Raw genomic sequence first — 15246 nt, 5'->3', positions numbered from 1 at the left:
AGGCTATTAGATTCAATTAGGATAGATGAAAAAGGCACAGCAAAAAGAGATCTTCAAGGACCCAGCTTTATCCTAGTATCTAAAGCTGTCCCTTTGAATAAGAATCCTGACACCTAAATGCTTGTTTTTACCATGCTTTCCAAAATGCTGAACCTGCAGAGTTAAGTTATGATGCAGAATTCCTGGGGGCCCAAGCAACTCTGCAATGGTGATGGGTGAATACAGCTTGCCATTTACCAAGTTACGTGCATGGAAAGAGCTGGCGAGGGGTTTCAGGTGAGGGGGAAAAAGGGGAATGAATTGTGCCTCCTCCTCCCTGCTTTCCAGTGGGGTGCAATGGTGAGGTTTGAGACAAAAGAACAGCCTCTTTCTTATTCATGGGATACCGCCATGAAGAGACATAACCGCTTGCAAAGCCAAGAGCCTATCATCAGGTAAATAGCTTTCTGTATTCAACCAATGATTATTGTTAAACTGGATGATGAGTGGCAAAGTTGGTCCAATCCAAATGATAGCATGAAAAGCTGCAGAATGGAAATCAAAGGAAGGGTTTGTCCAACAGACCAAGAAGGCAAAACTACGAAATGTTACCATCTCCAGAGAAACGGAGAAGAAAGAGATTGTGGAGAGCTGGGGGGGTGGGTGGGGGGGAGAATTGCAAAACAAGATGTTAACATGAAACATGGAAGCTCAAATTAAAAAAAAAAAAACTATGGGGGATTATCAACATAGCCAGCAAGCAATTGGATCTGCAGGCATTGGCTAGCATGAGGTGGGGCAGCAAAGGTGGTTGGGTGGATTACCCTGCTCTCCTCCAATTCTCTGAGAAGCTTTGCTGCCTGGGTCTTCTCAAACAGGAGGCTCTGTTCGAGCTCCCGTATTCGAGCATGCTCCAGCTGCGTCTGAGTCTGGTCACACATCAGGAAGGAAACCAAAGGAAGAAAAGAAAGCAAACAGGAGAGAACAAGGGAATAATAATAATCACAATGGAGATGCCTGCAAATTATCTTCTTCAGTATACAAAGTGAAGAAAGACAGTTTACACAATAGGGGTGGGGAGAAGGACCAGATTGGTAAAAGACAGGGACAGCCATCCACACAAGATGCAAAGGCGTGTGAATGCAACAATTTTGCAAGAAAGGCAGTTTTCAAGTCAATCCTCTTCACAACTGCAAACACAGACACAAACTATTAAATGCATTGGTGTATTATCTCTCATGTCACAACTCCAGCTGAATTTCCCTCCCAAACAGCTCAAACAGCTGCTCCAGACAGTCTCCTCCAGTCAATTATTGGTCTAGAGACAAGACGCTCAGCCACAATTCATGTCAAATCCATCTTAAACGTCCCAAAGGTGTTTTTTCAAAAGGCAACTGGATGTTGATTTTTTCCTTGAAGACGTTGCGTTTCTCATCCAAGAAGCTTCTTTAGTTCTGAAGTCAGAACTGGATGAGAAGCAAAACAGCTTCACAGAAAAACAAAGTCCAGTTGCATTTTGAAACAACCATGACCTGGATGACTGAGAATCTCCATAGGCATCCATTTTAGAAGGTCACTGAGGCTGGGAACTGCTGCCAACTCAGGCAGCTTTGCTTACCCCCCAAAATAATGATCCAAGAACCACTGAGTCAGATGCATTAGGGGAGCAGTTTTTGAAAAGCATTGATCTTAGGAGTCTCTTCTTTGCATCCATCCTAGTGCGCACAATCTATTTATCCAAGGGAGCATAACACAAAATTGATTGTGGCAATTTTTGTGCATTTGGACCACGAATGGAACATTAAAATTAGGATACATTAACTCAGCCTTATTTGTCCAGGTTAGACTGCCAGCAGATGTGCAGGAATGCTCTATTAATTGGTGCTTAACGTAATATGCATTCCCTTTTGAATTAAAACTAATTTTATACTTGGAAGAGATATGAGCAATTCCCTATATCAGCCTTCCCAAAGCTTGTGCCTTCCAGATGCGTGGGAACTGGGTTATCGTGATTGCTAATGAATGAAGGGAGCTGAAATTAACACATCTAGAGCACAAGAGCATTTTACTTGGGAGCAAATCAATAGGGCTTAGTTCTAAGTGTTGGATGGTGTTGATAACCATTCAAAATAGTAAAACATCTCCTAAATCAGTGATGGCTAACCGTTTTGCCATCGTGTGCCAGGAGTGGGGGGCAGGGGGTCAAGTGCACGTGCCCACACCCATAATTCTATGCGCCCCACCTCCGCGCATGCGTGTGTGTGACCCCCCCGCTCCCCCTGCTCCTGGCACGCGATGGCCCTGTAGGCCCGTTTTTCCTCTCTCATCTGGCTCCAGAGCCTCTCTAGGAGTCTGGGGAGGGTGAAAACGTCCTTCCCCACCCCCCAGAGGACTTCCGGAGGCCAGAAATGGCCCGTTTGCCAACTTCCGGTGGGACCGGAAGGCCTGTTTTTTGCTGTTCCCAGCCTCCAGAGCCTCTCTAGGAGTCTGGGGAGGGCGAAAATGGCCTACCCCCCCGGAGGTCCTTCGGAGGCCGAAAATGGCCCATTTGCCATTTACCTAGAGAGACTCTGGAGCAAGGTGAGAGAGAAAAACGGGCCTTCCCCACCATCCCCTGAGGCCCTCTGGAGGCAGGAAACAACCTGTTTCCCTACTTCTGATGGGCCCAGAAGGCCCAAAAATTAGCTGGCCGGCACGCGCATGCGCACTGGAGCTGAGCTCACATGCCCACTGATATGGCTATGGGTGCCACCTGTGGCACATGTGCCATAGGTTTGTCATCATGGTCCTAAGTGAATACAAGAAACCTGTTGGGTTTTGCTGAAATAAGAGTTTACAAAGAGGAATAAGCTGGATATACCATTTTCCCTACTTACTAGGACTCAAACAGATTGTTTAAATTAGAAATAAAACTAGAGTAAGGAAATGCCCATATGTGATCTTCACTGTTGCTTGTGATTTGATCTGCACACTAATTTACTGAGTGAAACAAGTTCCAGGATCGTCCAAACAAAGCAAATAAAAATTGGAACCCCTCTTTTCAGTGATGGACTATAAAAACAGAGTAGTCATATTCTCTATGGGACACCCTGCGACATTGTTTTGCCTATGCCATTCTGCAAAACACACGTAAGAGCCCACATTAGCTGATCAAAACTTAATTTATTAAAAGACAAGGAGATGACAGGGAATCAGTGCAGAGGAGATCATCAATCCTTCGGGCTAGTGTATAAATTCTAATAAAGAAAGGCCATGCTGTCGATTACCTCCAAATCTCCCTTTGTAATGGATTCTTCCTCAACTCGGAACTGTAAATCCTCTACCTTCCTGTAAAAGAAGAGAAAAGTCAGAAGAAAGCGGTGACATGGAAAAATTTCCAAAGTTATTACATCCACTCTCTTATACTATGTAGCTCAGATTATGAAATGGAACTCAAACAAGCTGATTTATTGCTGTTTATAGAATGACTGTTTATAGAATGACTATAACAGACATGGTGGCTCAGTGGCTAAGACGCTGCGATTGTCGATCGAAAGGTCAGCAATTCAGCGGTTCGAATCCCTAGCGCCGCGTAATGGGGTGAGCTCCCGTTACTTGTCCCAGCTTCTGCCAACCTAGCAGTTCGAAAGTTAAAAAATGCAAGTAGAAAAATAGGGACCACCTTTGGTGGGAAGGTAACAGTGTTCCATGCGCCTTTGGCGTTTAGTCATGCCGGCCACTTGACCACAGAGACATCTTTGGACAGCGCTGGCTCTTCGGCTTTGAAACGGAGATGAGCACCGCCCCCTAGAGTCGGGAACAACTAGCACATATGTGCGAGGGGAACCTTTACCTTTTACCTTATAGAATGACCATCATTCCTAATGTCCTTTTTTTTTTGGTCTCTTTGAGTCAATGTTGTCTCCTGGTGACTGCTTGGACAAATCCCTGCAGTTTTTTTGGCAAGATTTTGGAAGTGGTTTTCATTCCCGCCTTCCTAGGGCTGAGAAAGAGTGACTGGCCCAAGGTCACACAGCTGGCATTATGCCCAAGCCAGAACAAGAATTCTCAGTCTTCTAGTTTCTAGCCTGATGTCCTAACTGTGACACCAAGCTGGCTCTCTCCTACTTCCTAGCACATTACAGGTCATCCTTGGTTAATGACCACTTGTTCAGTGGCTGTTCAAATTTGGGAGTGTTGAATAAGTGGTACAGGCAGTTCTCGACTTACAACAGTTTATTCCGTGACTGTTCAAAATAACAACGGCGCTGAAAAAAGTGACTTCTGACTGTTTTTCACACTTATGACCATTTGCAGCATCCCCATGGTCATGTGATCAAAATCCAGAGTTGTTAACTGGCTCATATTTATGATGGTTTCAGTGTCCTGGGGTCACGTGATCCCCCTTTTCGGACCTAACAAGCAGTCAAATCACTTAACAACTCTGTAACTAATTTAACAACTGCAGAGATTCATTTAACAAAGATCGTAAAATGGGGGGAAACCAGTGATGGTATTCAGCCGGTTCTATCTGGTTCGGACAAACCAGTAGCGATGGCTGCTGGAAGCTCCTCCCACGTGCCCCAACGTCATAACGTCCCGTTTTTGATGCTCTTCACATGCACAGAAGGCCCTGCACATGTGCATAGGTGGCACCTGAGCACGAAGCGGGTGCGCGCGTACACATACACACACATTTGCGAACCGGTAGTTAAGGTAAGTGAATACCACCCCTGGGCAAAACTCACTTAACAACTGTCTCGTTTGACAATGGAAAGTTTGGGTTCAATGCTGGTCGTTAAGTCGAGGACTACCTATACCTCTGACTGGTACTTGGAATTCAGGCCACTGCACCATTCCCATGGTCCTGTGATTGCAATTTGGGTGTTCAATACTGTTTTGTTCAACAACCAAGATTCCAGTCCCAATTGTGGTTGCCAAGTCAAGGACTACCTGTAATCCGCTTCAATATTAATACATTGTCACCAACAGCAATAGCATTTATATACCGCTTCACAGTGCTTTACAGCCCACTCTAAGCGATTTATAGAGTCAGTATATGGCTCCCAACAATCTGGTCCCTCATTTTACCGACCTCAGAAAGATGGAAGGCTGAGTCAACTTTGAGCCGGTGAGAATAGAGCTGCTGGCAGTCAGCAGAATTAGCCTGCAATACTGCATTCTAACCACTGCGCCACCAAGCTTGATTATTTGCCTTTTCCTAAGCAAACAAGCCATATTTCACATCCGTTCTATTTTCAACTTCCCAACCCTCAAATTGTGGATACCTTTTCTCCTCTTCTAACTGGTTCAGCAATTCTATTTTCTCCTTCTGCGCTCCATCCAGCAAGGCTCGTGCTCTCTGCAAATTTCCCTCGGTTTCCGTTATATACTAAAAATGAAACAAAAAAGAAAACCCAAATCAATTTTTCAGCATTGTACCAGATTACACACAGACATAATTTCACTACTCTTACACCTTTTATTCTTGCTCATTAAGAAAAGGAAATGACCAAAATAAATGAACCTGGCAAACATTACTTTCCCATAGGATTTTACCTATCTTTTGCCCCCCCCACCCCCCACCCCAGGAGCTCAGGCAATTTCCCATCATGATGCCAACCAGAATTGGGGCATATTTACCTAACAGTTTTATTCAACATCTAAGAATTTCTACAGGAATTGCCTGATGGTCTAAAAGTCCACCTGCAGCGTGTGTGCATGCACAAATACATGTGGTTTATGGAAAAGCATAATCTCAATCAAAACAATAGCAGATAGGTTTAATCTACATCAGGGGTGTCAAATTCAAATTCACAAAATGAGGCAAAATTCATTTAACAACTGTCTCACTTAGCAACATAAATTTTGGCTCATTGTGGCCATCAGTTGAGGACTACCTGTACTCTGTTTAGGGCTAGGTTTCCTGATCTTGGCAACTTCCAGCTTGCTTTAGGTAAAGCTGGGTGAATACCAAATAACAAATGATTATTTCTGCTAATAATGATTGACCTATTTTGTGCTTGCAAACCAAAGTCATACTTAGTGCTTAATAATGAATAATTCATAGTGTTATAAATCAGATGCTTTTCCTTCGTGGCTTTTTGTCAACCTTCTCAGTAGGTCTGACAGGAAACACAACCAGAGAAACCAATTCTACTTTATTGTAAAGCTACATTAACAGAATCTTGCAAGTCTGAAAGTACAGTTCTCCTGCCATCTCCTTTACAACCTGAGATCCTGGAGGGTCCCTTCTGAGCCTCTTTCTCTGTCCTTTATGCATCTGTATGCTATATGTCTTATATAACCATTCCCTAGGCCAGGGGTCAGCAACCCACGGCTCTGGGGCCGCATGTGGTTCTTTCATCCCTCTGCTGTGGCTCCCTGTTGCTAGTCAGCTCCACAATTGATAGGGCTTTCGGTTAGGACAGGCAGAGGAAAAAGGATGCAGCGCTAGGAGCAGGGGTGAAATGCTCCCGGTTCGGACCGGATCACTCGATCCAGTAGCGATGGAGGCGGGTGGTTCGGAGAACCGGTAGCAAAAATCCCCACGCCCCCCCTCCATGCCCAGCTGAGCCGCACAATCATCAGAGGCTTTTTTTTTTACTTTTAAAAGCATTTTTTCTACAACTATGGCTGAAAAAATGCTTTTAAAAGTAAAAAAAAAAAAGCCTCTGATGATTGCGTGGCTCGTCAAAGGCATTTAAAAGAAAAAAACCCTTTTTTTCTTTTAAATGCTCTGACGATCCAAGCTGAGTTTCCTGATCATCAGAGTCTTTTGAAAACATTTTTTTACAACCTCTTAGCCGAAGAGGTTGTAGAAAAAATAGTTTTTTTAAAAAAAAATTGGCCACGCCCACCCAGTCACATTACCCACCACCACCACCAAACCACGCCCACAGAACTGGTAGTAAGAAATTTTAGATTTCACCCCTGGCTAGGAGGAGATTATGATGGGGGAACTGGAGTTCCGGTCGGCTCCAGAATTGAATGGGGGCTTCTGGTTAGGACCTTTGTGGCTCTTTGAGTGTTTAAGGTTGCCGACCTCTGCCCTAGGCAGCATCTATTCCCCCATCTCTCAAGGTCATTCCCACATACCATTACACTTCCTGTTTGGTTCTCACCTGCACAGGTCTACCTACCTGCTCATGCTGAGCTTTCAAGATGGCAATCTCCTTCTCTACCTCACATATGCGGCTAGTTGCCTTAGCAACTTCAGCACGCTCCAGGTCACGCTCAGCCAGGAGCTGTTCGATGTGCTGCTGCTTCTCCTTCAATGCTTCCTGAAGGGCTGTCGTGCCAGAGATCTTCCGGGCATAACGAGAAGAGGTCTCGGTCAGCTGCAGAAGGAGCATTGGAAAACCACAATGGAGAAAATTCAGTTAGCCACTTCCTTTCTGTCTTTTAACATTGCCGCAAAATTGAGCATCAAAATACAGCCTGAACACATAAATGCATTTAAACTGGGCAGGATGAGCTCTTTCCTACCTAATCTGTTCTCAAAACCAACCACTATCATATCGGGTTTTAGATGAAGAACTGAGGAGAGAAATAAAAATGGTGTTGGTGCCAGTCAGGGCAAGAAAGCAGACTCGACAATTGAGTTCACACAATGCACTGTGATAAAAGATGCCTTTGATGGGTTTTTGCTTTAAATGTCATGTGACTCCAGCCACTGCGGTTTGGAAATCCTGATTTATGGCTTAGAATTCTCTGTGACCTCAGCCAATTATGATTTAAAACATAGTTAACAGGAAATGGCTCAATGCCATGTATGAATCCCAGTCACCATTTCCCCTTTGATCATACTGCCAAACAATGGCAGTTGATGGAGGCCATCTTGGAGGAACCAACAGGGCTGTAGGTCCCAGCTTGTCAATCTGTCTTTCAAAACTGTGCGTTTCTGAGAGAAAAAAAACAATCATAAGTGAATAGTGTTTTTCAACCTTGGCAATTTGAAGATGTGTGGACTTAACCCCCAAAATTCCTCAGCTAGCATGCTCACTGGGGAATTCTGGGAGTTGAAGTCCACTGCTCCTTCTTCTTCTTGTGCCATATCCGTCATCGGATGTTGGCGATCATGTTGGTGATCCTATTTTTATCAACAGCCGCATGAAAAAGTGCTGCTGAGTTTTGTCCAAACCAATCCCTTATATTTTGAAGCCATGATGTTCTTCTTCTGCCTGGACCTCATTTGCTTCAATCTTTCCTTGGAGGATTAAGTGACGTATGCCATATTTTTCTGGGTGTCGCATCACATGTCCAAAATATTCGCTTTTTTTACGGTTTGATGATTTCCCTTGGCTTTCCCAGGTGGCTTATCACCTCCTCCTTTCTGATTTTGTCAACCCAACGTATATGTAACAGCTGCCTGTAAATCCACATTTCAAATGCTTCTAGTCTCTTCAAGTGGCTTTCTGTCAGAGACAAACTCTCCACTCCATAGAGCAGGATTGAAAAGAGGTAGCATCTGACAAACTTGATTTTCAATCTTATGTCGTTGGAAGTCCACACATTTCCAAATTGCTAAGGCCGAGAAACATTGTTATGAGATATACCATATATTTGAGCAAAAGTCCTTGTATCATCTCTCTCAACTAATGGGAAGGGAATTGGAAACTCAGTGATGCTAGGGCTTGAATGATCACTGAAAAGGTGTTTTAGAAAAAGGACAAATGACACATATACGTTATGACCAGGGGTGGGCTTCAAATACTTTAGTAATGGATTCGCTGCCCTGTTGCTGGGTGGGTGTGGCCATGGCCTAGTCGACCATCTGCACCACGACCCGGGGGGGGGGTGTTTCACCCTCCACAGGCTCCCGAGGCTTTCTTTGAGCCTCCGGGAGGGTAAAAACTGCTTCTCCCGGGGTCCGGAGGCCCTCCGGAAGCTGGAAACAGGCCCATTTCAAGGACTTCCGGAACCTCTGGTAGGCCCGGTTTTTGCCCTCCCAGACCCTCCGTGCGGCCTCTGCATTTACCTGGAATGATGAAAGGGCCACGTGGAGACTCCTGGGAAGGGCAGGGCAGGAGGGGCACGGTGGGCATGGCCAGCCAGGGGTGGCATTTGAGGATTCGTCAAACCCCGGCGATGCTTACTAGAGGATCGCCCAAATCCTGCCAAACCCCCAGGAGCCCACCCCTGGTTATGACATCATTCCCCACATCTATTATGATTGCATAATTCATGGTATGTGCATGATTACACCATGATGCATGAGACATTATCAAGGCTTGTTCCGAATCTCTATAAGGTGAACCTTACCAGTCCACTCCTGCTAGGCCTTCCCCCTACGGAGGAGGCCACGGAACTGACAGAGCTGATAGACGAACTGCTGGGACTGTGGGTCAAGGCTGAGACACCCATGGCCATCCTCTTACTTTTCTTCGCTTTGGCTGGGCTGGTGGATGGGAACCCAATCCGGATGACCTTATGGATAGGAGCAAAGAGGCCAAACTTTGGTGGGCACTGAAAATATCTGGAGACGAAAGAAGGAAGTGATTTTCAGCTATTTTCCAGCGTAAAACATTTCCAGTTTCACATTCTCTTCTCTACTGTGTGCATCAGTTATGAATTTAACATGCTTCACAGAGATCAGCCAAGCTGAGAACATACAACCCTTTTTGGATTGTGAGCCATGAGTGGGTGGACCAGGTCAAAGAAGCTTGATCTGATTAAATAAAATTAAAGTTAAACCCAGCTAATGGAATGACTCCCTGTGCATTTAATGATTTCTTCTTCAGTCATATTAAAAAGTTGAAGAGTGATTTTTTTGAACAATTGTAAATCCATTATCAAAACCCAACTCAGCTTTATGGATAGATAAAATAAACCATAAACTCAGTATGTGGATTTATTTACAGCCGACGCTCCTCTCTTTGTTGAATCTATATTCACCCTCTTCTTTGTCCTTAAAGTGTGACATCTGATGCAAAGATCACCAGGATCAGAGCTTCTGGGTTATAATTATGTACGGCTGATTTTACCCTTCCAAGAGACACCAAAGAGGCTATAATTTACAAATATAATGTGCAGGTATTTCAAAAGGAAACAAAAACTATTTTAAAAATACCTGATAACCGAAACCCTACAGTACAATGAACTTGCTACAATGCCCAAAAAAGCATAATAATGAAGGTACACACAGATAGTCCTTCACTTACAACCACAATTGAACCCAAAACTTCCATTGCTAAGCAAGACAGTTGTTAAGTGAGCTTTGCCCCATTTTATGACCTTTTTCCACTGCAAATCACTGCAATTATTAAGTAAATAATGCAGTCGTTAAGCGAATCTGGCTTCCTCCGTTGATTTTGCTTGTCAGAGGTCAACTGGCGAGGTTACAAATAGTGCTCATGTGATCCTAGGACAATGCAATTGTCATATGCCAGTTGCCAAGTGCCCACATTTTGATCATGTGACCATGGGGATGCTGCAACGCTTGTAAGTGTGAAAAACAGTCATAAGTCATTTTTTCAGTGTCATAACGTCAAACAGTCCACTAAATGAATGGTTGTAAGTCGAGGACTACCTATATTTTAAAAATAATAATGGCAACATAAAATGTATAAAAGCTGTAATGTAGTCCTCGACTTACAACCATATATTCACTGACTACGTATGTATGTATGTATGTATGTATGTATGTATGTATGTATGTATTGGTTCGATTTATATACCGCCCTTTCTCCGGAGACTCAGGGAAGTTTACAATGTGTTAAGCAATAGCCTTCATACTTTTGTATATACCTGCTTAGAAGGGCTTTCGGGCCCCCCTAAGCGGTGTTCTTTTTTATACAAAGTCAGCTTATTGCCCCCACAATCCGGGTCCTCATTTTGCCTACCTTGGAAGGATGGAAGGCTGAGTCAACCTTGAGCCTGGTGAGATTTGAACTTCCAGTAATTGCAGGCAGCTGGTGCTACTTAACAGCACTTTAGCCTGCTGCGCCACCAAGGCTGTTTTGAAGCTATGGCGGGACTATGCAAAAGAAATTATGACAGGTGCCCAAAATTATAGCAGTTGTAGCATCCCAGCTACAATTTTGATTAAAATTCAGGGGCTCAGCAGCTTGCCCTCACTTATGACTGCAGGGGTAATTCTGCTCTTCCCTACCCACCTATCTCCCCCACATCTGTGGATGTTTGGCTACCCTGCACAGCAGCATTCCTGGGTGACCACAATGGGGCTGGGACTGAGAAACAGTGCCTCAATGCTAACACCATTGCCAGCAACCCCAACATCAAAGTGCAGAGGCCCAGCTGCCCCTCTACTGCCCTGGCCTCCATAGAACCTGCCAGGCCCAGCTGCTCTTTGGCGTCTTTCTTCCATTGCATGCCCAGCCTGACTCTATGTGAAGCAGCTGCTGGCTACACCAGGACTTCTTCCCAAGGCCATTCACACCATGCTTCAAATAGCACATGTCATTCTCGTTGGACCTGGGGAAGATGGCTTCACGTGGCCAAAAACAGCTGCCTCGCAACGGGGCAGAATGGGCACAACTTATCAACAGTGGGAGCCAAGACGACGGTGAAGGTCAGCTGGGGAGGCTGGATGCCAAGGGCGACTGAGAATGGCACTCCACTGGGGCACTTTAAGCAACTCTGCAGTTTTGTGCCTCACAGTTGGAAGCTTCCCAGGGTAGGGCAGCTGTGCACTGAACTCTTGAAGCTTCCTGGGACAAAGCAGCTTGCACACTGCACTGTTGGAGCTTCCTGGGGCATGACGGTTTTCTCCACTCTGCTGGACAGGATTGGGGTGGCTGAAATTTCCAGGGATGGCTGTGACTTAACAACAAAATCTGTGTTGTTAAATTAAGTTCTGGAACACTTTCTATACATCGCTAATAGCATCTTCGTGTTGTGGCTCCGTTACCTGAGCCTGTGTCATCGGCAGGAGAGGCCTCCGAGAGTGAAGGAGAGGAGTTGGCAAGGCCTCCCTCTCCAGGACCCTCCTCTCTGGCAATGCCTTCGGTGTCCGCCGAAGGGCAAGAGATAGGGCCGGGGCCAAGCATGTCCATGCAGCCACAGGTGGACAGTGATGAGGGAAATGAGTCTTGGCTGGATCCTCGGCAGCGTCGCAGAGATAAGCGCGCGCAACGGAAGAAAAGGCGTGCCAGAGATTAAGCTGAGTCACTGGACCACACCTCACAGGGTATAAAAGGGGGTGAGGTGGCCATTCAGACTCTGTGACGGACAAAACTAACTACTATCGAGTCACATTGCATCTTTGGAAACATCATTATCGGCCTTGGATTTATTTTACGAACTGGACAATTCTTGACTGTGTGTATTTTGTTTGTGAGTAAAGTTCTTGGCAAGCAGCTATTGGGTTGCTGCCAAGCTTCTTATCGGAAGAATTGGTTGTCTGCCAGTTTATTTAACCCCCGGCTGTCTGTTTGTGTGCGTGTGTGAGACGGGGACAGAACACCTGGCTGCTTGAGTCACTGGTGCAAATCCTCACGGGCAGAACCAGCAAAAGTTCCATATTTTGTAGCTGCTCGTGAAGGCATCTCCATTATATAACGCACTCCCTTAACCATGGATAATCCAAGCGGTTCCCAATGTCTTTGTCCGCATAGCGACAGAAGAGGAAGAGAAGGCTGCAAGGATGGTGAAGTGGCTCCACCTTCTTGAAGTCCCAAAGCACTAAGAAACCCTTCAGTCGCGGCATGACAAACAGTCCCCGAGCTGTGTGGTTTGCGGCTGCTTTCCAATCCCTCAAAACAAGGTGCAGGTCAGCCAAACTAGGCAGAGATGGAGTGAATAGGCAATTGTGGGGAGTTGAAGAGGAGGTACTGGGAAGAATTGAGGCTCGGGGCTGAGGGGGATCAAGGTCAGAATAGCTTGGATGGGATGGAATTCGATGAATAATGGCATCCTGTTAACAATGGCCACAGAGACTGCCAGGTTGCTACCACTAAGCAATGCAATCTAGTGACATTGTGCTTTGTGGCCACATCGCTTAGCAACAGAAATTCCAATTGCAATTGTGGTTGTAAGTGAAGGACTATCTGTATTAATAAACAATGCTACTGTATGATAACATCCTATGCCTATGTAATTTAGCTTTTGCTCTCCCTCTCTCTCTCTCTCTTTCTCTCTGTCTCTCCCTCCCTCTCCTTATTCTTACCAACAATATACTAGCCAGTCTTTCAACATTAGTGTTTTCTGATAATGGGACTTTTCATTCCCGTTATCCTCAGTTACGACAGCCAATGGCCAATCTAGGAGTGATAGGAACTGTAGTCACCCAAAATTATAGAAGATGAAGATTTGGAAAGCCAAAGATTTTCAAATGGAGAAAAGCTGCTCTCGTATTTTTTGGCCAGAAGGCAAAACAATGGCAGGCTTTGCCCCAAAAAGAGAATGAAAATCAAGGCAAGCTGCAGAAAAGTGGAGGTACTGGGGGGGGGAAGGCAGGGGGGGGATTGCCAGTAATATGATGTGGCAGCAAGTAGTGAAAAAAACGAAGGGAAGGTTTTTATAGTCCTGCCAAGACATTTGCCCAGATGTGAGCAGCTGTTCCAGAACATTGCTTCCAATTTGTGGACACCCACAAGCACACACAGAGAGCTGGCAGCTGTCCCAAACTGTCTGCCTCCATAGAGGAGGAATTGCTCAAGCATTAGCACTGAAAGCTGAAGGAAAACTCTGCCATGCTGGGGAGAAGAGGCCAGCTGCAATCCGCGGCTTCCACCTGCCTTTTCCAAATAAATACAAAAACACTTGTTTGGATGCTTTCAACGAGATGTCAAAAAAAAAAAAAAGGTAGGGGTTCCAGTGGCAAAGACATTTCCCTGCCAAGTCATTCCTTGGTCTTCCATACCACATAATGAAATAGCAATCAACAGAGCAACCTTCTCTAACATGGCCTTCTCCAGATGTTTGGAGGCTGCAACTCCCAAGATTTATAAGCATAACCTCGTTCTCACAGACCTTAATTTGCAATTTGACTCAGTCTACAAATCTAATCCTGCTGTTGCCCTTGAAAGGCTCTAGAAAGTTACCAGTATAAGCAGGGGTGGGCTTCAAAAATTTTAGCAAGGGATTCTCTGCCTAGTTGCTTGGTGGGCGTGGCCATGGTGGGCATGGCCTAGTCGGCCTCCTGCACTATGGCGGGGGGGGGAGGCATTTTTGCCCTCCCTAGGCTCCGGAGGCTTTCTTTGAGCCTCTGGGAGGGTGAAAACGGCCTCCACCGGCTCCAGAGGCCCTCTGGAGGCCAGAAACAGGCTCATTTCCAGCCTTCCGGAACTTCCAGTAGGCCCATTTTTCGCCCTCCTCGAGCCTCCACACACGCCCTGCACTTACCTGCATCCAAAACGGGCCACGTGGGGACTCCGGGGAGGGGAGGGGCAGGGCGGGAGGGGCCAGCCAGGAGTGGGATTTGGGGGTTCTCCAAACTGCACAGAATCTTAGCTAGAGGTTCTCCCGAACCCTGCGAACCCCCAGCAGCCTACCCGAGTGTAAGGGAAAAAGAACAAGAAACTGACTGATGCATCCATACAGGGCTGAGTCACCGCCAAAGCGTATCTCTCTAATGAGTGTTCTCTGATCTTGTGGGTGTTGTGTGGTGACAGCAATGGATAGCTACTGTGTAGTGCTGAGTGCCAAGAAACCTGGATACCCCATTGATTTTCCACTGTGGCTAGAGCACCCCATTACGTTAGGGCTTTGTGTGAAATAAAAACAAAAGAACTATAGATTTACAGGCATCTATTGACTTAGTACAACCATTTGTTTAGTTTCCAAGTTACAACAGCACTGAAAAAAGTGACTTGTGACTGGTTTTCACACTTACGACCATTGCAGCGTCCCCACAGACATATGATTAAAATTTGGGTGCTTGGCAACTGGCATGTGCTTATGACAATTGCAGTGTCCCGGAAGTCATTTGATCACCATCTGTAATCTTCCCAGCTGGCTTTTGACATGCGAAGTCGAAAAGGAATCCAGATTTGCTTAACAAATGATTGCATGATTCACTTAACGCCTGGGGGACATGAAAGGAACCTCCTTGAAGACTGCATTATTTTTAGCAATCGGGTGTCCCCTGGGCAATGGTGTTGTCACCGGCAAATAATTTCAGCCGAGAAGAAGCCTTCGGTTAGCTTTGTGGGGGCTTCTGACATGAATATGGACAACACTCACAGTGATTCGCTTAACAAATGTGGCAAAAAAAGGTCATAAAATAGCAATAGCAATAGCACTTAGACTTATATACCGCTTCACAGTGTTTTTATAGTCCCCTCTATGCGGTTTACCCAGTCAGTTTATTGCCCCCAACAATCT

At 45.6% G+C, this 15246-nt stretch overlaps 1 protein-coding gene across 8 annotated transcripts in view; it reads right to left on the bottom strand.

The window, feature by feature from the left end:
- Window positions 1-15246, bottom strand: part of CLIP2 (CAP-Gly domain containing linker protein 2) — a 95738-nt gene that overhangs the window by 27130 nt on the left and 53362 nt on the right. For 4 of the 8 annotated variants that reach the window (XM_087889355.1, XM_087889352.1, XM_034420834.3 and 1 more), the window contains 5 exons: window positions 9223-9436; window positions 7101-7298; window positions 5247-5350; window positions 3246-3306; window positions 804-908 (listed from right to left, as the gene is read on the bottom strand). In XM_087889355.1, coding sequence (XP_087745481.1) covers window positions 804-908; window positions 3246-3306; window positions 5247-5350; window positions 7101-7298; window positions 9223-9436 — 682 coding nt within the window. The remainder of the gene's footprint in view (window positions 1-803; window positions 909-3245; window positions 3307-5246; window positions 5351-7100; window positions 7299-9222; window positions 9437-15246) is intronic. The other 4 variants (XM_087889369.1, XM_034420837.3, XM_034420838.3 and 1 more) reach the window with 1 other exon arrangement.

This window comes from Pantherophis guttatus, chromosome 1 (assembly GCF_059756535.1).
Source record: "Pantherophis guttatus breed Tessera chromosome 1, ASM5975653v1, whole genome shotgun sequence".
In the NCBI taxonomy this organism is placed as follows: domain Eukaryota; kingdom Metazoa; phylum Chordata; class Lepidosauria; order Squamata; family Colubridae; genus Pantherophis; species Pantherophis guttatus.
Note: the sequence above shows the minus strand (reverse complement) of the source record. Positions and strands in the feature narration are given on the sequence as shown.